The 23,394-nt window shown below is 46.6% G+C and overlaps 1 protein-coding gene across 2 annotated transcripts; it reads left to right on the top strand.

The window, feature by feature from the left end:
- Positions 1-1,072: 1,072 nt before the first annotated feature.
- Positions 1,073-15,454, top strand: LOC117719270 (apolipoprotein L2-like). 2 transcript variants are annotated; one of them, XM_076911569.1, is made up of 4 exons: positions 1,073-1,227; positions 4,545-4,671; positions 5,166-5,270; positions 11,938-15,454. In XM_076911569.1, exons 1-4 carry the CDS (start codon positions 1,215-1,217, stop codon positions 13,403-13,405), a joined length of 1,713 nt encoding a protein of 570 aa, XP_076767684.1. In that variant the 5' UTR covers positions 1,073-1,214; the 3' UTR covers positions 13,406-15,454. The 2 variants fall into 2 exon arrangements, with proteins under 2 accessions (XP_076767684.1, XP_076767685.1); XM_076911570.1 differs by lacking the exons at positions 1,073-1,227; positions 4,545-4,671; positions 5,166-5,270 and adding an exon at positions 7,335-7,371.
- The last annotated feature ends 7,940 nt before the right edge of the window (positions 15,455-23,394 follow it).

Genomic DNA, 23,394 nt, shown 5'->3' with positions numbered 1-23,394 from the left:
ACAGCAGGGCAGGGACCAGGCTGGGCTCCAGTGCCTGATGGAACAAGGATATCACAGAAACAAGGAAGGTGTGGTCCCTGGGAAGCCATGGATGACCCCAGCGAATTTGCTAAACTGAGGACCTGGTACTTGGCACAAGGCAGTGCTGTGAATACAGAAAAACCAATTATAGCATACTACATGTATTACATATAACATGCACTACAATGCACACATGTAATATGACAGGAGGGAATGTGGTGTGATTTTAGGTAGTGAAGTTTATTCATCTGAAAATAGGATGTGGATTACAAAATCCCAGGTTCAAGGCTTCACTCAATCCACACTGAAAAGTCACATGCATTAGCTAAATGTGTGTAAGGACTTCATTACATACGAGTAAGGAGCCCAGAGCATCATGGGGAGTAAGAGATGCGGCTTGACCAGAAAAGGCCACCATAGGCTAATATATTTGGTGCTTGGTCATTAGGGTGTGGTGATACTTGGAAGGAATTGGGAAGGGTGGTCTTGTTGGAGTGTGTCACTTGAGGTGGGCTTTTGAGCTTTCAAAAGCCCAGGCCAGGCCAGTGTCTCTCTTCCTGCTGCCTGGGGATCTGGATGTACAACTCTCAACTTCCCTAGCACCCTGTCTGCCTCCATGCTGCCATGCTCCCCACCATGACGGTAAATGGACTAAAGCTCTGGAGCTGTAAGCAAGCCTCAGTTAAATGCTTGCTTCATAAGCCTTGCCTTGGTCATGGTGTCTCTTCCCAACAATGAAACAGTGACTGAGGCAGTAAGTATACAAAGTAACCATTCATAAATACACAATTTCCACCTGCAGATGGCTACCGGAACATTCCTCTCCCTCTCTCTTTCTGTGTGCAGACTCAGTCCTTTCTCCACAATGGTGTCCTCAGCTAATGCCTTCTCCAGTGTCCCCAACAGGACAGCAGTCCTCCATCTTGCTAGGAAGAGAGCAGCAGGGCCAGGGTCACAAGACCGACTTCATTAAATAGCAATGACAGAGCCCAGGGGAACAGAAGAACTGAGGGCCAAGTTCTTTTTGTCCTTGGCAGCCTCTGTTGAAAGAACTGTGTGTCCCAGATCCCTGATCACTAAGCTGTCCCCATTCTATCTCACAGGGTACCTTTTCCTCCTGTAGCCTGGACACTTGGTGAGCTGTAAGAACACCTGGCAAGTCCTCTGCCTGACACCTAGACCTAGCAACTGTCATGGGTATCCCAGGTAAGCAGTCTTGGTCCCCACTCCTGCACATGGCCTACAACTGCCAGAGTCTCTGTGCTGATTGTCTACTGGGGAGTCAAAGATACAGATGAGAACCCTTTCTTAGAGTTTTGCTGCTGTGAACAGATACCCTGACCAAGGCAACTCTTAAAAGGACAACATTTGATTGAGGCTGGCTTACAGGTTCAGAGGTTCAACCCATTATCATCAAGGCATGGCAGTGTCCAGGCAGGCATGGTGCAGGTGGAGCTGAGAGTTCTAAACCTTAATCTGAGGACCACTAAGAGAAAACTGGCTTCCAAGCAGCTTGGAAGAGGGTTGTAAAACCCATGCCCATAGTGACACACGTTGTTCAACAAGGACACACCTCCTAATAGTGTCACTCCCTGGACCGAGCATTTTCAAACCACCACAAACCCAGAAGGGAACATAGAGAGTTTCTCAGTCCTGGGTGAGAGCAGGTCCTTTTCCTCATTTTGTCTTGGGTAAATTCCCAGGAGTCAACACCTCAATACACAGCCTGAAAAATGGAAGCCAGGAAAGGGGGGAGAGAACAGAAGGGAAGGAGAGAGGGAGGAAGAGAGGGAGGAAGGGAGGAATAGAGGGAAGAAGACAGGGAGGAAGGGAGAGAAGGAGGGAGAAAGGGAAGGATGGAAGGAGAAAGGGAGGAAGAGAGGAAGGGAAGGAGGGAAAAATATTAGAGTCAGCTCTATCTTATTCCTCTCCTGGTGGCTTCCTCTCAGCTGAGCCTGGGGCACACAGTCCTTGAGGAAGTAGTACAAGTCATCCTGGAACTCATTCTGATGAACAGCCTGACCTCACACTCACAGAGATACCCTTAAGGGCTGGATTAAAAGCATGCACCAAAATGTTGGGCTGCATTTCATTTTTTAAATTCTTCTGTTAGCTCTGTAGACCATTCGTCCATTCATTGATTAATTCATTAAACTGTACATTCATAGTTCTTCAATTCATTCAACTGCATTTATAGTTTTTCAATTCATTCATTCATTCAACCATACATTCAGAGTTTTTCAGTTCATTCATTCAACCTTACATTTAGAGGGTTTTTTGTTTTGTTTTTCCAATTTTTTATTGGATATTTTATTTATTTACATTTCAAGTGTTATCCCGTTTCTAGGTTTCCCCTCCAGAGACACCCTATTCCATCCACCTGCCCACCCACTCCTGCCTCCTGGCCCTGGCATTTCCCTACACTGGGGCATGAAGCCTTCCCAGAACCAAGGGCCTCTCCTCCTATTGATGCCTGACAATGCCATCCTCTGCTACATATGTGACTTAAGCCATGGGACCCTCCATGTATACTCCTTGGTTGGTGGTTTAGTTCCTAGGAGCTCTGAGGGAACTGGTTGGTATTATTGTTCTTCCTATGGGTTGCAAAAACCTTCACCTTCTTCAGTCCTTTCTCTAACTCATCCATTAGAGACCCCATGCCCAGTCCAATGGTTGGCTTCGAGAATCTGCCTCTGTATTTGCCAGGCTCTGAAAGAGTCTCTCAGGAGACAGCTATATCAGTCTCCTGTCAGCAAGCACTCCTTGGCATCCACAATAGTGTCTGGGTTTGGTGTCTGTATATGGGATGGAGCCCAGGTGGGGCAGTCTCTAGATGGCCTTTCCTTCAGTCTCTGTTCCACACTTTGTCTCCATATTTCCTCCCGTGAGTATTTTGTTCTTCCTTCTGAGAAGGACTGAAGCATCCACACTTTGGTCTTCCTTCTTCTTGAGCTGTACATGGTCTGTAAATTGTATCTTGGGTATTCCACGCTTTTAGGCTAATATCCACTTATCAATAAGTGCATACCATGTGTGTATTTTTGTGATTGGGTTACCTCACTCGGGATGATATTTTCTAGTTCCATCCATTGCATAAAAATTTCATGAATTCATTGTTTTCAATAGCTAAGTAGTACTTCATTGTGTAAATGTACCACATTTTCTGTATCTGTTTCTTTATTGAACACTCATAGTTTGTAAACCTGGTGTTACCTGCTTTAATCATGGTTGTGACTAATGAGAGCAGATTGAATTTGCTTACAAAGTGTTGTATGATTTGTTAATTCCAGGGATGCAGAGAGGCAGGAGGAGGAGTTATCAGTTCACAAAATGACAGATATAAAACAGTAACAGACCAAGCAGTAACAAAAATGGCCAACACAAGACATTGGCCATCAACCCAGGAGACACACCCCCACTGCCCTCCAGACTCCAGCAGGGCCTCTTCCCATGGTGCCTCGACCCAGTCTATGAACCTCTCATTAGCTCAGACACTATGATCTGATTAGAGAGAGAAGCACCCTCACAACCCCCAGATAAGGACTGCAGAACTCCTAGGTATTTACTAACCCTGTGGAGTAGAAACTCGGTATTAAAAACTGACCACGTCTGTGCTGAAGGTCACATTTGGGGCTGGAGAATGGCTCAGTGGTTAAGAGCACCTGCCGCTCCTGCAGAGGACCTGGGTTCAGTTCCCATCACTCACATCAGGCTCACCACAGTCTGTAAACTGCCACTCCAGGGATCCAGTGGGCACCATGGGCACTGGGAATACACGTGGTGCACACACACAAATGCAGGCGAACATTCATAGATACAAAATAAAAATTAGGAAAAAGATGTAAATCCACATTCAAGAGCCAGCACCAGGCACACGGTAGATGGAAGCCATCGCTGGGATTTCCCCTCTTCCTGGGGCTGAAGGGTTCACTTCCTCATTGTTCTAAGCTGAAAAAGATACAAACCCCTACGAAGTACCAGGACACATTCTGGGTTCATTAGTCTCCTCAGGATGTCATCAGAAATGTCACTGGGCAGGTGGCTTATAAGGAAAGGATGTCTTCTCTCAGTGCTCTGAAATGTGACAACCACAAAGTCCAGCAGGTTGGCCCTGGAGAGCACTTTCTTCATGCTTGGCAGGGAGTTCCATGTCCTGTCTGTGTGCCTGGACAGAGGGACAGGGGCAGGGAAAGAGAAAACAGACAGGAGGAGAAAGAGAAAGAGGGAGAAGGGAAGGCAGTTTCTTGTTTCTGTAAGGGCGCTAACAGGAGGGGTCAGGAGCTCACTCACACCCTCACGTAATTTCAATATTATGTGTCCTTAAAGGTTCTGTCTCCAAATACAGTCACCAGGGTTAGGGATTTTACCAGTGAGTTTCAGGACACATTCAGCCACTACCACTAGTGACACCATTAAAATACTCCATGTGGCAAGTGCTCAGACACACAATTGACCAGCGCGTCCCTGACCCATTCAAACTCTTGTACATGGTCCTCTAACAATATATGTTTCTTTTCATCTAGAGAGCGAATTCTTCGTTGAGACTGTGGTTAATTACCTCCTGGATTCGAGAAGCCTAGAGGACCTGCAACTCCTGCTGACACAAGAGGAAACCTGGAAACTGTTTGTGGCAGGAGTTGATTTGTCCAGGTCACCTCCTGAGGGATGCCTGCAGTACCAGTGTTCAGGCCTGGTTGGCTTTTTCTGGGAAGGAATACTCTCCTTAGACCAACCAAGTAGTTAGGGTTCAGGGTGTCTCTTCTCAGCAAATATTTCCCTCACCGTGTTCTTTGCCAGGGAATAGACTCTGCTTGAGGGGAGATGGCAGCAGCCACAGGGAACAAAATTACTTCTGCCATTGTCATTCTGGTGACCATGAGAAGTTAGTTTATTACCTTCTTCTTTATTTGGTCACTGTTGAATTGCATTGTGAGAATAAAGAAATAATGCATGTGGAGAGCCCAGCATATAGTCAGTACACAGTAGGCTGCCAACACATAGTAGGTGTTCATCGAAAGTTAGCTTTTTAAAAAAGTTTATTTAGTGTGTGTGTGTGTGTGTGTGTGTGTGTGTGTGGTTTTTGCATGTGGGTGAGTTTATTTTACAAGCAGTCTTCCTGTATTAGTCATTCTCTCCTATTACAGGGAAGAGGAAGCTGCCTTGGGAGAAGCTCTTGCTGGGATCTTCGCAGATCCTGATGGAGAAGATGAAGATGAGCTCCAAAATGACCTGCAGGACAAGAACAAGAGGTGCTCAACGACTCAGTGAGGCCTTTGTCTCTCTAGATGGGGAGGGAAAGAACGGGGTTAGAGGGCCGTGCACAAGAGTTTGAATATTCAGGGACACGCTGGTTAAGTGTGTGTCTGAGCACCTGCCACAGGACCTACTTTAATGATGTCACTAGTGTTAGGGACTGAGTTGTGTCCCTAAACTCATTGGTATAAGCCCTAACCCTGGTGACTGTATTTGGAAATGGAGAATTTAAGACACACAGTATTGAAACTAAGTGAGGTCAGTGTGAGCTCCCTAACACAGTACAATCAAGCACATAGTACATCAAGGCCCAAAGAGGACACCAGATCCCCACAGCTGTGACCACCAAGTGTGGGTGCTGAGAGCTGAACTCACTTGTTCTGCAAGAGAACCATGCATTCTGAATAAAGGAACCATCTCTCCAGCCACATTACAATAACAGTTGCCTTTATCTACCTGGAACTCATCACTGTGACTAGATTGGATAACCAGAGAGCATGAGCAGTAATTTTCACCCACAATAAACCCATATAAAAACACACACTCCAGTTATTATATCATAAGATATAAGCCTAGTTTGGGCAGCTCTATCACCACACCAACCTATGTCCCAGCTATGATACCCTTGCTACTAGCAACTTCTCCCAATCAGGTGGTTCAGTTCCATGTTCTCTTCCTCCTCCTCTCTCCTCTAGACCTCTCATCCCACCTTTTACTTCCCCTGCCCAATCACAGGCTCTAGCCTTTATTTAACCAGTAAAAATGGGCAAAAGATTCCCATGGTATCACCTGAGTATGTGACCACCTGAGTATATGGCTTGTTTGAAATAAATTGCTTAGCTCTTGAGTAGCTAAGCCACTTGCCAACCACAGCTAATTAATGTCTCCTAGTAGCTTCTGAAAGTCATTAAGAGTCCTCAATTGGTTTCTTCTGATTTGCACCATTTATGGCCTAACCTTTTGTAGGCTTATTCTATATTCTAGATCCTTAATAGAATCCCTTCTTAGTATTTTTTCATTGGCAGTTTTCAATCTTCAGCAAGGCAAGGGTTTTGTTGTGTTTTGTTTTTTTACTTTATCAAGCATTCTTTCCAGGATACTTGTATCTGAATCAGCTGATAGATGTCATCCATATAATGATAAATAATGGATTGTGGAAACTGTTTGTTAATCATCTCCAGTGGCTGTTGTACAAAATATTAACACAAGGTAGGGCTATTTAACACTCCTTGTGGCGGGACCTTCCAATGATATCTTTTTATTTGACAACTTCTTTTAAAGGTAGGTACTGAGAAAGCAAACCTTTCTTTATCATGTTCATGTAGGGGAATTGTGAAAAAAAAAAAAACCAATCTTTCAGATCAATCACTATGTAGGCCATTCCTTAGGCAACAATGAAGGCAGTGGGATTCCAGGTTGCAGGGAACACATTGGCTGAATAATCTTATTTATTGCTCTGACTTCTCTCAACATCCTCCTTTTGCCAAACCTTTTTTTTTTTTTAATGACAAATGCCAGAGAATCCCAAGGACTGGTGGACTCCTTGCTGAGCCTCCAGCCATTCCTGGACTAGCTGTTCTAGCCCCTGCAGTTTGTCTTTTATCATAGACCATTGATCAGTTCACATGGGTTGGTCAGTTAACTACCTTAGTGGAAAGACTGTTGGTGTTTTAACCGCAGTGGCTCCCTGATATAAAGCTGAATTGTCTGCCCCTTCTGTTTCTTTCTTGTTTATGGACAGCCTGGGCAGTCCATAACTGTCTTTGATAACATTCCTTAACTAATTTGATTTTTTTTATTAGGAGCCTGACTGGTTTTATGGCCAGCCTGTGAAACTGAAGGAATATTAATTTGTGTTTTCCACTGTTGTAGCAGATCTCTTCCCCATAAGTTTATGGCTACATCAGCCATCTATTGTAGAGGGAGGTGTTGACTCCCTAATTGGTTCTTGATTGTGTCAATAAAGGAGGCAGAAGCCAATTGCCAGGTGAAGGGAAAAAGGTGGGACTTCCGGGTCCCAAGAGGAAGAGAAGGGACTCAAAAAAAAAAAAAAAGGTTTTGGACCAGGTTCTGGAGCGAGGAAGAAGCAGCAGACATGTAGGTCCTGGGGCCCCTAGAGTTTGTAGACTCCGCCTCAAGCAGGGCCAAGGAAGATGGAGGGAACTACATGATAAGATTAGGGCAGGAAATTCTTTGCCCAGCCATTGCGTTATCTGGCTAGTTTTAAAATAATAAAACTGTCTTGTGTTTTCCATCCACTGTGCTAAGGTGGGCAGGAGGAGAAAGTAGGCAGCCAGGGTGGTTGTTGGTGGCTTGGCAAAACTAGCTGTGAGGGGCCGGGGGAGCAATCACAGTTCCTGGGAGCAATCACAGTTCCTGGGGGAAATGGCCAACTGGCTGTTGGCGGAGCTAAGTCGGGAGCTAGGGCTGGTGGATCGGGATCTCGAGCTAAGTCAAGAGCCTGGCCTTGGGCAAAGGAGCAAGTGTGTTTTTAAAATTACACGCAACAAAGTATGGCCTTAATTTTTCTATCTGACCCTCGGGCCCTGTACATTTAAACCATCTGTCTGGTGCTTTGCTTTATCTTGGATAAAGTCCCAACTCTTTGAAACTGGATGTCTACTTCCTGAAGTGGCCAATCTGAAGGCCAAGATTTTGGAGAGATAATAGTGACATTGGCTCCAGTATCGACCAGTCCTTCAATTTCAATATTGTTTACTAATACTTTAAGCTTTGATCCTCTATAGAACTTTGCCAAAATATTCATTGTTGGCCCCTTTTTAAGTTCTTTGTTTTGTCTGGAGAATTTGCCTCTGCCTTGTTATCCGGTCTCACAAAGTCTGTTTTCAGAGCAGTGGTGTTTAATTGTCTTGAGGAAGAGAACTCTCGCTGTCTGGCACTGGGGCCTATAAGAGGCCCTCCTGGGAGTTTTTTGGTTAAGTGCTGCCCAGTTTGTCTGTTGTTGCTTTATATTCCCTAGTCCAATGTCAGCCTCTGTCACATCTTTTACATATTCCAGGAGGCATGGACTCCCCTTTGGGATTACTTTGGTTTTCTCTGCCGTTTATTCTGAGGTGATTCTGCTCAGCACAATTAAGACATCTGAAATGTTGGGTGATCTCAAGGCCTCTGGTAGCAGCTTCTCCTATTAAGGTCATTTCAGGCAAATGAGATCTAACATCAAGTGTACATCTAATTCATTCGTCTATCAATGCTGACCTTGCCTTCAGAGATCTGATTTCTTCTTTGCATTCAACATTTGAATTTTCGAGAGCTAAGGAATCGATTAGTGCCTTTCTTGCTGAGGGATCTGATATGCTCCTTTCCATAGCAGAAGTCGACCTCTGCAAAAAGTCAGGGAATGCTTCTCTGGACCTTGTGTAACCTGAGAAAATGGCTCAGATCTTTTCCTTCTTTCTGTGACTTTGTCCCAGGCATTTAAGGCTGCCAAGCGACACAAGGTCAAGGTTTCTTCATCACATACAGACCAACTCTATCTCAGTAAAGCAACCTTCACCAAGCAGGTAATCTTTGGAAATAGCTCTACCCCTGGCTCTATTTTGTTGTGCTATCTGCTTCACCTCTTCTCTCCGCCATGAGATCCATTGTAAATGTGACACAGGTTCTAGTATTGTGTTTGCCATATCCTTCCAGTCTTGGGGGATTGTTCTATTTTTAATAGCCCAAGAAGTCAGGATTTGTTTTACAAATGGTGAATGCATTCCAAAATTAGTGACACTTTCCTTAAATTTTCTCAGTTCTAACACATCCATGTGCTGCCATTGGAAAGCCTGACAGCCCTATGGAGGTTCATCATCTAGAGGTCTTCTTTGTAGACTAACTGGATAAACTAAAGTTTGTTCTCTAACAACTTTCGATCGGCTTTCTCTGATCTTATCTTCTGTCTCTACTTGAGTATTTTCCCTACTTGATATTTTAAGTTTCTCCTTTACTATAAGTTCCTGTACTCGCTGTTCAAGGTTCTGCTTCCACATTTTAATTTTTTCTTTATATTGTAATTCTGACATTCTGATGTCTATTTTATTTTGATTGTTAATTTTAAAAGGTTCTCCTCCAAGCCTGGCTTCCAATTCTCATTATTTTCTCTCTGTCACTCAGTCTGATCTGTGAGCTGCTGCATCTTTTGTTCTAATGTCTTCTTCAGCTCCTGTCTGTGACCTTCATTCTCTCTCTCATTTACCTTGAGCTATAAACCCCTCCATCTTTAGTTCCAGTGGTTTCCTCTCGGCCATGTTGCTGGGTCTTACATTTCCCTCTCTGCTGTTCATTCTGCTCTGTAGCTTCCTGTAGCTTCTGCAGGAAGCTTTCACAATTTAAATTTCTCTCTATGTTGTACTTCTGATATTGTGGCCTCTACATTATTTGGATTTACTGGCTTTAGTAAATTATCCTCTAGACTCTGCTTTCAGATTTTATCACTACATTTTTGCTGTTCAGTCTATGAAATTCTGCATCTCTTCCAATGTTTCCTCTAACCCTTTTTCTAAGGCTTGTAATTTTTTATCTAGAGCCCTATATCTTGAGAAGACATAGTAAATCAAGCTACTCAGTATAGTGATAATTGTAGCTGACAGGGCCTATTTTAATGATGTCACTCAGGTTAGAGAAAGCCCTAACCCATTGACTGTATTTGGAAATGGAGAATTTAAGAACATACAGTATTGAAATTAAGTGAGGTCAGTGTGAGCTCCCTAACATAGTACAATCAGGTACACAGTATATCAAGGCCCAAAGAGGACATCAGATCTCCTACAGTTTTGAGCCACCAAGTGTGGGTGCTGAGACCTGAACTCACTTGTTCTGCAATAGAACCATGCATTCTGAATAAAGGAACCATCTCTCCAGCCACATTATAATAACAGTTGTCTTTTTCTACCTGGAACTCATCACTGTGACCAGACTGGCTGACCTGACTCTGCATCCCCAAACAGGGATGACAGGCCCAGGCCCAGCTTTTCTGGCTTTCCTATGAGGCCTCTGGAAGACTGAACTTGGGTCCTACTGTTTGTGTGACAAACATGTCACCAACTAAACCACATCCTCAGGTCACTTCAAAGGCTTTAAACAGAATCTTTGTTGTCCTCAGGACATAGTGCCTCCTCCATGTGAGAGGTCACATGGAGTGTCATACACGAAGAAAGCTCCCATGGGAGAGAATGGTTATTCTGATACATGTTACCACAGGTAGTGGGACATTGTTCAGGACTGCTACTCTGTCAGTTCATTCAGCTGGAGACTTACAGCAGATGAGCTGAGTGACAGGCAGTAGAGAGCAGAGAGTAGAGCCATTGTGAAGCTGACCTATGGGATTCCTCCTGAGGAAAGCCAAGGCCAAACTCACCAAATGTTGGCCATGGGAACCTAACTTCAGTGTCCAGAAGTTTTCTGGGCCTTCATCAAATACACCATCTCCATAAGTGACTGAGGTCTCCCTCCCTCCTGGAAGTCTGTGCCTTCAGTGTCTCCTTCCTCTGAGGTCAGAAGTGACAGCAAAATGCCCACCACAACTCACCTTTCTCAGCTGAGAATTCCTTTATGGACGTGCTTAGGAGCCTGCTTGTTCTGACTCCTGAGATTCCTTCCTGCTGTAACGCTGTGCAGAGGCGCAGTGAGATGCCTTGGGAAGGGAACCACATGTGAATGGGATCCCCCACATGTGAATGAGATCCCCCACATAGGAAGGGGATCCCCCACATGGGAATGGGATTCCACACATGGGAATGGGATCCCCACATGGGAATGGAAAATCTGCTCATGTTTCTTTGTCTTCACTCACAGCTGGAAGGGAAATCTATGTGCTGTGTTTTAAACAGATGGATCCTGGCTGTGAGCTGTCCCATCAGCTCAAGAGCACACACCACTGCAGGGCAGAAAGACATCCAGCCTCAAAGACTGTCCTACATAAGGTCTCTCTCTTAGGGATGTGCAACTTGCAGAGTCTCCCAGCACAAGGCTCCAGACAAACATGGACACTCCTGGACAGCAGACATTGTAGGATGCACAAGTCATGTCCCAGCGGCTCAGGTCAAAGGATTGTTGTTCTTACTGGAGAGAACTCTCCATGGAACACTAATGTTCCCAAATTAAAGGGTGATTTCTTTTCTCTAACCTCATCTCTCCTTGTTTAGAGGCCCTGGGGAGAAGTGTTTTGGTAGTGATAACATTACCTTGAGGGGAAGGCTCCCTTGTTAAATGTCTCGCAATAAAAGTGTGTGCTGGAGGAGACAGGCGGCTCAGTGATGAGGAGCACAGGCCGCTCTCCCAGATGACTGAGTCAGTCAGTGCCCAGCCCCTGGTGATGGCTCAGGACTGTTGGAATTCCAGATTCCAGTCCTAGGGATCTGATGCCTTCCTTCCTCTGCCCTCCACAGGCCCTAGACGGGACTATGGTACACAGGCACACATGCAGGAGAAGCTCATACACATAAGATAAAACATTAAAAGGACAATTATAGATGGTTTGGAACTCACTGTGTCCTTAGGAACTAAGAATGGAGACTGTCACACATGCTCATCCCGGTAAGAAAGAGCTTTGGAGCTGTGACATTCTCTGTGCTTCACAGTGAAAGCTCTGTGGTTTCCACAGCACAGATCTTACTTTACAAGCTGTCTTCCTCACTCAGTGCATCTCTCCTGTTACAGGAAAGAGGACGATGCCTTGAGTGAAGCCCTTGGTGAGACTGTAGCTGATGCTGATGCTGATGCTGATGCTGATGCTGATGCTGATGCTGATGCTGATGCTGATGCAGAAGATGAAGAGGAGCTAGCTGATGCTGATGCAGAAGATGAAGAGGAGCTAGCTGATGCAGAGGATGAAGAGGAGCTAGCTGATGCTGAAGCAGAAGATGAAGAGGAGCTAGCTGATGCTGAAGCAGAAGATGAAGAGGAGCTAGCTGATGCTGAAGCAGAAGATGAAGAGGAGCTAGCTGATGCTGATGCAGAAGATGAAGAGGAGCTAGCTGATGCTGATGCAGAAGATGAAGAGGAGCTAGCTGATGCTGAAGCAGAAGATGAAGAGGAGCTAGCTGATGCTGAAGCAGAAGATGAAGAGGAGCTAGCTGATGCTGATGCAGAAGATGAAGAGGAGCTAGCTGATGCTGATGCAGAGGATGAAGAGGAGCTAGCTGATGCTGATGCAGAGGATGAAGAGGAGCTAGCTGATGCTGAAGCAGAAGATGAAGAGGAGCTAGCTGGTGCTGAAGCAGAAGATGAAGAGGAGCTAGCTGATGCTGATGCAGAAGATGAAGAGGAGCTAGCTGATGCTGATGCAGAGGATGAAGAGGAGCTAGCTGATGCTGAAGCAGAGGATGAAGAGGAGATCCAAAATGACCTGTGGGACAACCAAATGTTCTTAGATGCTTATCCTCAGGTGAAACTGGAACTCGAGGAGTGCATCAGGAAGCTCCATGCCCTGGCAGACAAGGTTGACAAGGTGCACAGGGACTGCACCATCTCACAGGTGGTGGCCAGCTCCAGCAGTGCTGTGTCTGGAGTGCTGACAATCCTTGGTCTGGCTCTGGCGCCTGTGACAGCAGGAGTCAGTCTGGCACTGTCAGCCACTGGCTTGGGGCTGGAGGCAGCCGCAGCTGTGACTAGTGTTTCCACAAGCATTGTGGAAAAGGTAAGCATGGTGTCTGCTGAGGCTGAAGCCAGAAAGCTGGTGCCAACCAATAAAGACACAAAGAAGGGCATGAAAGATGTTTTGGAACTGAGTGGCACCAGTCTTGTTTCCTTATCCGTGAATTTCTTCAAGAACCTGGAAAACATCAAGAAAAACATTCATGCCATCAAACTGACCAAAGCAAACCCTCGCCTAGCAAATAATGCCAAGCGTCTCATGGCAACAGAGACAGTATCTGTCCGAAAGACTAAAGAGGTGCAGAAAGCCTTTGGAGGTACAGCTCTGGCCATGACCAAAGGAGCCCGGATCCTGGGTGCAGCCACCGCAGGCTTCTCCCTCCTACTGGATGTGGTCAGCCTTGTGCAAGACTCGAAGCATTTGCATGATGGAGCAAAGACTGAGTTTGCTGAAGAGATGCGGCAGCAAGCTCGGGACCTGGAGCGGAAGTTGCAGGAGCTCATCCGGGTTCAGGACAACATGATGCAGTGACCTCTTCCTCTCACTTCTGCACAGAGGACTTGGGAGAGAGTGTACTGGGCAGAGCCATGAACACATGAGAGCCCCCTGACTGTATCCCTTTTAGGCTCCATTCTGCTTTGCAGTTCAGCCAAGTGAGTAATTACAATGACTGTTCACACCTCCCTTCTGCCTGCTGCCATTCTTTTCTCTATGATGCCTTCAGAACTATGCAAGGGAAAAAATGTAGTTTTTTTAAAGAACCCTGAGAACTTTGTGGTTGGGTTCATAGAGTTGATCTTCTCCTCCTCCATCACTGGGCAGAATGTGGTTGATGGCCTTGTTCCATCGCCCTCCAGATGACAGTAAACGAAGGAATAAATACAAAGTCAAGGGAAGTGGCTGTTCCCATCACCCACCCAGAGGGTACTGTGTGCAAGCTGACAGCGATGCCATTCCCAAGGAAGACCTCAAGTGGGATAACGGTTGTGAGATCCTCAGGAAACAGATCCAAGCGTCAGTCACCTGGTCGGCTCAGGGCAGGATGCTGTGTATACACAGAGCATGTGTGCAGATTCTGGGTCTTCTGCTCACAGAGCCATGAACCCTGGCATGGAAGCCTGTAGAAACCCATGCTACAGAAACATCAAATTGTGTTAGAACTCATGGACTGGTGTCCCTTGGAGAGGCAGAGCCCTCAGAACTACATATCCTGAGGACTTCATGCTGTCGTGAAGCTCTGCTTGCTGTTCTCACAGTCTTCATGTCCTTCCTAGTCTGTGTCTTGTGTGAAGATGCTAAGGGGGCCTCCAGCCCCTCAGTGAGCAGTGTGGGTGCTCACAGTAAGTGAGCAGTGTGGGTGCTCACAGTAAGTGAGCAGTGTGGGTGCTCACAGTAACAGTGCTTGACCTTTTTCTAGCATTGCCACTGGAGCAGATTAATGATTCAGTCACCACCCTCAGAAAGAACTTAGCAGAGTAGATTGTGAGCAATGACCACCACACTTAGAAAGGGTTTGGAGATGGAGAAGTTAGGTTAAGATGGTTTTGCTAGGGGGCTGGAGAGATGGCTCAGTAGTTAAGAGCATTGACTGCTCTTCCAGAGGTCTGGAGTTCAATTTCCAGCAACCACATGGTGGCTCACGACCATCTGTAATGGGATCCAGTGCTGTCTTCTGGTGTGTCTGAAGACAGCAACAGTATACTCACATACAAAGAATAAGTATACAATTTTAGGGGGGTTTGAGACAGGGTTTCTCTGTGTATCTCTGGCTGTCCTGGAACTTACTCTGTAGGCCAGGCTGGCCTCGAACTCAGAAATCCATCTGCCTCTGCCTCCCAAGTGCTGGGATTAAAGGCATGCACCATCACTGCCCGGCAAATGTTTTTGTTTTTTTTTTTAAGATGTTTTTGCTAGTAACTCTGATGTAGAAAATCCTAGAAAACAATTTGAAGTTCAGAAAGGTACCCTCTTAATAGTTGACTAGGAATTTTTTAAGGTCTAGTAACAAGAACAATTAAAGGGCTGACTGGTCCAGTTGCAGTGTCACTCTTGGGAAAACTGGGCTTGTGATCAAGGTGATAATTGACTTCTTATACCCATGTTTGTCCTCAGTTTCCTGATATAATTTAATAAAAATTGATAACAAGCAGATTATTAATGCATGCTGAGAATTTAAAATAGAAAGGACTGATCTTTTAATTTAAATGTTTATATTTGTGATTCTGTTAAGATTCTTATAAGATTACCTTCTAAGATAAATAACAAAATAATTGATTGTTTCTTTCTAACTGCAAATTGTAACCTTCCTGAAAAAACAAACTGCCTGAGAAAATTATCTTGCTTGCTTACACTTTGTTAATCTATAACAAGTCACTTAGTTACAAATGTTGTGCTTTCTTGGGAATAATATCCTTTTTCTTCACCTGTGATAGGTAAAATGTTTTTCATGAAAAAGGTATTTAGGAACATACTGGATTTTTATAATCATTTACTAGAAGATTAATAGAATATAGTCACATTGTAATTTTTACGCTGCTTATAAGATTTTGCTTGGATATATAAGATGTAGAAGAAAAATAAATTGTCGGGGCTTGTTTTGCTCTGCCCACCAACTGTGTATATGTGTGTGTGTGTATAAATATGTGTATGTATATGTGTGTGCAAGTCTGTGTGTATTTGTATGTGTGTGTATGTGTGTGTGCATGTCTGTTTTGTCTGTCTGCATGTGTGTGTACATATGTGTGCATGTCTGTGTGTGTATCTGCATGTGTGTGCAACCATGGGTGTGCAGAATTCTTCCCTTCTTTATTTTCTTTCTCACCAGGCCCAAAAAAGTTCAAAGGTTTTCTTCCCAGGCACAGGAAGTGCAGGCCCCTCTGAATCAAGCTTTATTCCCTCAGAGAAAAGTCTGCTAAGTGAGCAATTGCCAACTCTATGCCCTTGCCACAATTTCCCCTGACTGGTCAGAAAGCCTATACCCACATACTATGTTCACAATTGATATTATCTGTTACTGTTGCTACACACAGTTCCCACCTTCAGATGCCAGAACATGGTTCCTTATCTCTCCCAGGTGCTTACTCAATCCCTTCTCTTGGCCTTATCTCCAGCTGGTCACCTTTCACCAGGACCTGGCCAGGAGAGGAGGGCACTGTCTTGGCTAGGATGCCTGTAGGTAGCAAGACGACATCTGCGAGTTACATGTCATAGGCAAGTCAGTTGCCATTTCCTGACTTAGTGTCATCACCATTGAGATTTAATATAACAAAATCAGGACCATAATATATAAGGAGAGCTTAAAATATGGTCAGTGCATAGTAGGTACTCCTAAAAGTTGCATTTGAAAGCCTAGTGCAAAGAAACTAGAGGAAAATTCTCCTTGTAGGAAAGAGGACTCAAAAACCTTGTTTTGGGACAAGTCAGAAAAGTGTAGACAAAATTAACCTGTGATCCAGTGTAGGCAGCCGACCCGACTCGGCCAGTCAAGATGGCACCGGCCTTGGCCTCTGGTATCGGCTACTAGTAAATAGTGCACTGCGCATGCGTCAACTCAGTTTGGCGCCAAACCCCTCCTGAATGGGGTATGCTAATGAGGTACCACAATCGAGCAGGGTATGCTAATGGGGCACCATGATCCTGACCAATCACCCCCTCCTGGGCGGGGTATGCTAATGTGGTATGCTAATGAGGCACTGCAGTTCTGACCAATCGCGCACCTCCACGCACTTCCCCCTTTCCCCCAGGGCTGAGGGTATATAAGCAGCTCGCCCTGGGCATTCGAGGTCTCCTCCTGAAAACTAAAAGAGCTTGTACCATAAAGGCTGTTGAGAAGGATCTGGTTGTTTGCGTCTTCCTTGCTGGTCGAGTGGGCGCGACAATCCAGGTTCTGGCTCAGTCCCTTTTCTCCCATCTAAGGAGCTGTGACAACAGCAGGGTCCTTCTGTGGGCTGAGGAGGCAGAGAGCCCATGATGCAGCTGCACAGAGCTGGGTGAATCCTAAGTGTCCTTATTAAAATCTGGAGCCCCACAGTGAGAAAGGAAGTTCCATCTGATAGGACGTGGAGACAGATTGCAATGAGCAACACAGCAGGGATAGAAAACCAAGTGCCAGCATCCTTCTCAAAGCCCAGAGAGACCAGGACCAGGGTCACAGCGAGGGGTCAGGGGAAACTGTGAGTGCCCCTGGAATGTAGGCATGGGTGGAAGGCAAGACAGCATGACTGGAAGGAGAGGGAGAGACAGAAGGCACAAAGCAGAGGACATACGAGAGGAGGAGGGTACCTCATCTCCCCTGCTCTGATGTCATTCAAGGGTGTGCAGGAATGTGTTCCAGTGTGCTCTCCACACGCAGTCTTTGCTACAAAGTTCTAGGGTAACATTTGGGACTCTCCTTTGTTCTGCTCAGAGCTCCCTGAGTATCAGGAAGGCTGAGACAGCTTCCAAAGTCAGTGTGGTCAGAAGACACTTTGCACAACTGGAGAAGGAGGATTTCCCAGGTCCTTATCCTCAAGAGAAATCTCCCTATTACACTGTCCACATTCAGAGGAATTCAACTTCTGGCCTAGCACTTATTACAGCTGGGTCTCAAATGCTCTTGAATCTTTGACTTGTTCTGTGAGGCTCAGGTGCTTTACCTCATCTGTCACAGGAGCAGGAAGCTGGGGTACATGACGCTCTGAAGGACACGGCGTTGAACCACAGCAAGAGCCTTCAAAACAGGTAGGACAGGAAGAGGTTTTAGATGGTTTCCTTCATCTGAAAAGGAAGCTCACGGTGAACAACAGGAAGCTCTGAGCCCAGGGTGACAAGATTAAAGAGATGCACAGGGTTGTGTCATCTCCAACGTGGTGGCCAGTCCACGGGCACTGCCTCTGGGGTTCTGGGCTTCACTGGTATAATTCTGGTCCCCTTCACATTAGGGGGCAGTCTGCAGCTCTTAGGCGTTGGGTCAGGGCTGGGAGTGGCAGCTACTGCCATCCCTGCTACCACTGTGGCTGTGGCTAAAGCAGGCAAGATGTCAGACGAAGCTGAACTGAGACGCCTGGTTTCAACTGCCAGGGACACAATGAACGTGACTTCAGTGACCCTGGCTAAGGCTCCTAGAAAGGTTTCCAAAGCACTGAAAAATATCAACAGAACTTTGAAAGCAGTCAGGCACTATGTCTGTGCCATCAGGATGGCCAGGAGGATGATCACTGTTAAATTCCCTGCCCGGTGTCTGGTCAGGTGTGGAAAGCCTTTGAAGTCCTGCTTGGTCAATGAAGAGAGGAGCCAGAGTCAGAGGGGCAGCATTTGGGGTCGCCTGCCTTGCACTGGGTGTGTGTATCCTTGTAGCAGACTCTAAACGCAGCTACACAATGAGACAAAAGTCAGGGCTGCTGAAGCAATACGACAACAGGTGGCTAGGGTGCTTGAGCTGTGTCTGCAGAATTTGTCCAAACTCACAAGACTGCAGTAAAATGGCTTCAGTGACACCTGCCCCTAAGCAGCACAGGGGTCAAGGAAGATGGCCTGGACACACTGGCCAGTTAGAGGGGGAAGCAGGTGAGAGCAAGTCTGTGAACTGAACACTGAGGAGTTTGTGTTTCTGTGGCTGAGAACAAGGTTCATGTGGCTAGCTAGTGGGTCAAAGAGGAGACAGCAGCAAGAGTCTGAAGCGAGGGGCAGAGAAGACTAGAGGATGGGCAAGCGGCCTGAAAACACAGAATGGGCTGTGCAGGAGAGAGCAATGAGGCATCTGGGGGAAACTGAGGCACTGATAATGGGCTAAAGCCAGAGCGAGAGTTTTGAATATGGAGAAGACACAGCAGCGCCTCCCTCTCCTTCCCAACAGGTGCTGTGAGCCTAGCCACAGCCCTGCCTCTCCGGCCCACTCACCCTTCGTCTGTTAGGCAGTGACTTCGGGGTGGTGACAGAGCTGGTGATGCTGTTGAGGGGGGCATTGGTGGTGACAGGAGGGTGGGTAGAGCCCTTGCCAGGGGTCGGGTCATCTAAAGGACCAATGAGTGGATATCTGTGGGGTGTAGGGACAGTAGTGTTGAAAGTGAGAAAGAATGTAGGTTATACTTGTATCGCCGTTAATGTGCGCCTAGGTGTCAAACTGCTCTCTACGCTGTGGAAACGAGACTTGTAATTCCTCCCTCAGGGCTCTAGGATCACATAGAAATAAAATGAACTACATACAATTTTACTCTATCCTTAGGATAAAATGCTAACTTCAGCTCTGGGTTCCTGCTTGCCTCAGATGAACCCCCACCACAACCACACACACACACACACACACACACACACACACACACACACACACACACACACCAACTCCCAAAAGATAACACTGGGGAAACCTACTTCTTAAAGTACACATTGCAAAAACAGCTGGGACCTTGTAAGCCCTGCTTCTGTAAGAGCATCTAACTCAGTGGACCGCCACCAAGAAGCGCCCTCTGCAGGTGGCTGCATAGGGAACAAAATGCTGAGGTCATTTGAAATCAAAAGGAAGACACAGCCCATATGCTTTCAGCTCCTTCCAGCCTTGGGAACAAGGTTGCTGCCCCAGAGGCTGTCACGGGTCACCTGGCTCTGCCTGTCTGGTGTTCTATAGCCTTGGGTTGAATAAATCCTATTGACTGTTCAGGGAAATGGATGAAACAGTCAACCATGTAACAGAAGGTGGCATGGGACAAAAGGAATGTACAGACAGTGATGGGACGCCGAGCACCACAGCCTTTGGGGGAGCTACGGATGAAGTGAGGGCAAGGGAAGCAGGCAGCCTGGTGGCCTGCCAGGAGTTAGAGGGAGGGGCTGTGTGGTGAGCAGGATAATGGGATAATGGTGACATTCACAATGGCTGCTGTCGTCTCACTGACCCCAATGATGTCAAGTGTGTGTCTAATACTGACAGCACAGGGTCCTGTGATGAGGTCCCATGTGCCACTGAAATGGCAGGGAGACTGGGCAGGGAGAGCAGGAAGGGCCATCTAATGGCCACTTCTGATGGCTGGATATCAAGATACCTGCAGTTTAGCCGAGCTGGATCCCCTCCAAGCCTGTGTAGTGCCAGCTGACTGGCTCCCTAAGAACTAGATGGATGACTTCCCTTTATTGTGAACCTTCATCCAGGACGTCAGGGAACTGAGTCCTCCATGGCCTTCCTGTTCTCTCTCTCTCTCTCTCTCTCTCTCTCTCTCTCTCTCTCTCTCTCTCTCTCTCTCTCACTCAGTCAGGCACTTCCCTTGGTCTCTACCATCCACAGGCCCCACTGCTACAATGGTTGCAGCCCACGCTTGCCTGGCCTGGCTGGGCACAGGGGCATTCCTCAGCCATCATGCAAGGCCAACACTGGCCAGGCTCAGGTACTCTACAAAGGTTTATGCAAGGGCCAGCTGCAGAGAGACAGTGAGAGGCAGATCCTCCTCCAGTCTGCTTTGGGACTCTACTTGATTCATACAAGAACTTCCAGAAATCTCTTCCCATGGCTCTGCCCTGCACATGTCCCAAAGGAGCCTTCTTGGCCCTTGAGAATACAGGTTTGGTTAAAAACTGCTTTCGGCTTCCTGACGGCTTCCATTAGCTTTAGACAAACTCCCACAATTTCATGCTAACTGTAAGTGAGTGCTGACCCCAGGGACGCCCGAAGGCACCTCCAGGGGCAATGACCTCACACGTGGCTTATTAAGGAATCTATCAGGAGCACGCTTCCTGACTGTGAGGAACGAGACAGGGAAGAGCAACAGTGGATAAAAGGACATGTTCTCCATTCCACTGCTCGCATGACAGGTCAACCCTGCCAGAACCTTCTGTGGAGACCTTCAGAGACCGTCCTCAGAATGTCCAGTTATGGAGACGTGAGAAAGCTCTGTTGAGTCCACACTGGGGATCAATTCTCCATTCGTCCCCACAGGGCATCTGAGTGGAAGCCCTCACTATCCAGGAGCAAGAGCTTCTGGTCTGTAAACCTGATCCCTACCCCTCTGTCCCTGCCAAGGAGCCCGCAGTGCTCGGTGAGTCCTTGAGTGCCTGCCACCCTGATGAAGACTCCTCACTGTGTCTCTGTCCATTGGCCCATGTTCCCAGGTGGCCTGCGATAGAGTCTCATTTCTCCTGAAGAAGTCCAGAGTCATGGTCACCTCTGATCTGAATAACGTGTTTCACTTCTTGGCCAGTTGTCACCTGTTTCCTACTCTACATTCTTTCTGAGATGTCTCCTGGGCACCATGTCCCTCAGACACCAAGTGCTAAAGTTTTGCTTGTACCTGGACCACTGAACTCCCTTCATATCTGGGTCTTTGTGTGGTACGTGATAGAATGGTGGCTGGTTTGAACAAGAAGAACATCCATTGAATAGAATCAGTATGTTCAGAGGAGGGAAAAGAACAACATCTACTCTGGTCCCAGACATGAGAACCCAGATCCAACACAAGGACACCCTGCCAGGGCTTTGCCATCAGATGGATTAGGTCCAAACACCTTGACTTCTAATGCCCCACCATCACAACTTCAAACTCTCAGGAGACACAATAAATTGACTGAGGTGAGTGGATCTTGGACCATATAGCCAGGTGATGAGGAGGGCAATGGGTGATAGAGATGTCACCTGAACGGGATCTCGGGTCAGGTGGAATGTGAATATGTAATTACTCTATATAGTCACACCCTTAGCTGTAGCCACTTATGCCCTCCTCTTCAAACAGAGAAATAACTTCACAACCTGTCATAGATTCCCAAAGCCGAAGACCATAGCAACACCCCAAGATGGTGGAATGGCCACAAACTCTCCTCTCTTTTTGAATCTCAAGGTCAGGTCAGAGTGCAGGACTCCCAGTTTAGTACGATGTCCATTTCTCTCTCTCTCTCTCTCTCTCTCTCTCTCTCTCTCTCTCTCTCTCTCTCTCTCTCTGTGTGTGTGTGTGTGTGTGTGTGTGTGTGTGTGTGTGTAGGAAGCAGAGTGGTACAGTAGAGGCTACAGCCTGCAGTTGTTGCCTGGTAGACTGTAATGTCAGCATTGCAGCTGGAGTTCCTATCAGGCTGTGGCAGTGGCTTTTGAATGTGTTGAACAGTTCCCATCAAAGGCTGCGGTCATTGGGAACCCAGCCAGACCCACCTCACTACGTCTACTACAATAGACTATATGGAACCTAGACAAAAATACTGGGATATCTGACATATAATGGCATGACAGTGACACAGCCAACCTTCTCTGGTGAAGTGGTGCCCTTGTCCACTCTGCAGAACTGCCTGATGGGGTGACTCTCCTGGACCCTCCTCTGCCTCCTGAATCTCAGCCCACTGCTAGTTTGGAACAGTTACTCTTGAGACTGGATTCCTGATCTATTTAAAGCTCACTGGCTACATCCTCAGTGCTCAGCAGAGAGTCTTCAAGGTGAGCCACACACAGGCTCTGTGTCAGTCTCTGGACCCTGTCTAATTTGGGATCACAGAGGCACTGTGTCCCCTCTGTAAAATCCCTCTGGAATTTCTGACCCTCATATGTGTCAAGCTGAAGGTGAAATGTCTGCATCTTGTCACACATATGATAACCGGGAGTTACATTCCATCCTCTAGGTATTGTTCCTCTGTGGTCCTCCTTGAAGTCAGCACTTGTTCTTAGGACCCTGGATCTGAGCAAAGGCACATAGGATTGTCCTTAGATTCAGGCTGTAGGCTAGACTGCAGTGCATTGGGCAGTGGCTGCCTCTTCTACTCTCAGGTGACTACCCAGAGCTATGGGCGTGGGAGATACTCCCTTCCCTGTGATTTGCAGCCTAGAATATTTGTTTCTTGAGTAAGTTCAGAAACCCTGTATGACATGGTTAGTTGGAAGATCCTTGTCGCTGCTATATGATGTTTATAAAGAAAGGGAGACCAGTAGAGAGAAGGACCCATGTTTCAGAGGAACTAGTACAGTGTTCAGTACATTTATATTGAGTATACACTCCATGGTGTGGACTAGACAGATATAAAAACCAGGAGAGCAAAATGCATCTGACCTCCCACACCTTTACTGAATTCCACTAGGTGGTGCTGGTGTTTGCCCTCTGATTCCTAAGCCATAGGTCAGCTTAGGCTTCAGAATCCCCGCCTCTGAAGTGGCAGCCACCCTGAGTGACCTTTCTTGCCATGTCACTTGTCAAGGAGATGTTCTTTAGCAGATCCTTCAGGATGCCTAGGTACGATGGGCTCTACTTGTGGACCTGGAGGCTGAGACCCTTATTTGTCTCTTTAAGGCAAAGCTGCAGCAGGGTCCCAGTGCCCTACCCTGCATCTATTCAGTACTGCACTGATGTACCAGTTCATTCCATGCTTTTTCTCTCAGAGTCCCCTTTAAGCCCACCTCTCAGCTGTTGTGGATATTTTAATGGTTCTGCATATCGTTGTGGATTTGCTCACCATCTAACTAAACCCATGTTGATGAAGAAAAGAGACACAGCAAGGGATTTTGGAGAGACAGAAAAACAGAAATAACTTTAAATTTCTTAAATATTTCTGGTTTTTTAAATATCCATAGGGTGTGTGTATCTCTC

Source organism: Arvicanthis niloticus, chromosome 13 (assembly GCF_011762505.2).
Source record: "Arvicanthis niloticus isolate mArvNil1 chromosome 13, mArvNil1.pat.X, whole genome shotgun sequence".
Lineage (NCBI taxonomy): Eukaryota > Metazoa > Chordata > Mammalia > Rodentia > Muridae > Arvicanthis > Arvicanthis niloticus.
This window is presented reverse-complemented; position numbering and strand designations above follow the sequence as displayed.

Coding starts and splice junctions, on each gene's coding strand:
- LOC117719270 (XM_076911569.1), top strand. Junction 4,672..5,165: donor GCAGGAGTTGATTTGTCCAG/GTCACCTCCTGA, acceptor CTCCTATTACAG/GGAAGAGGAAGCTGCCTTGG. Junction 5,271..11,937: donor CTGCAGGACAAGAACAAGAG/GTGCTCAACGAC, acceptor CTCCTGTTACAG/GAAAGAGGACGATGCCTTGA.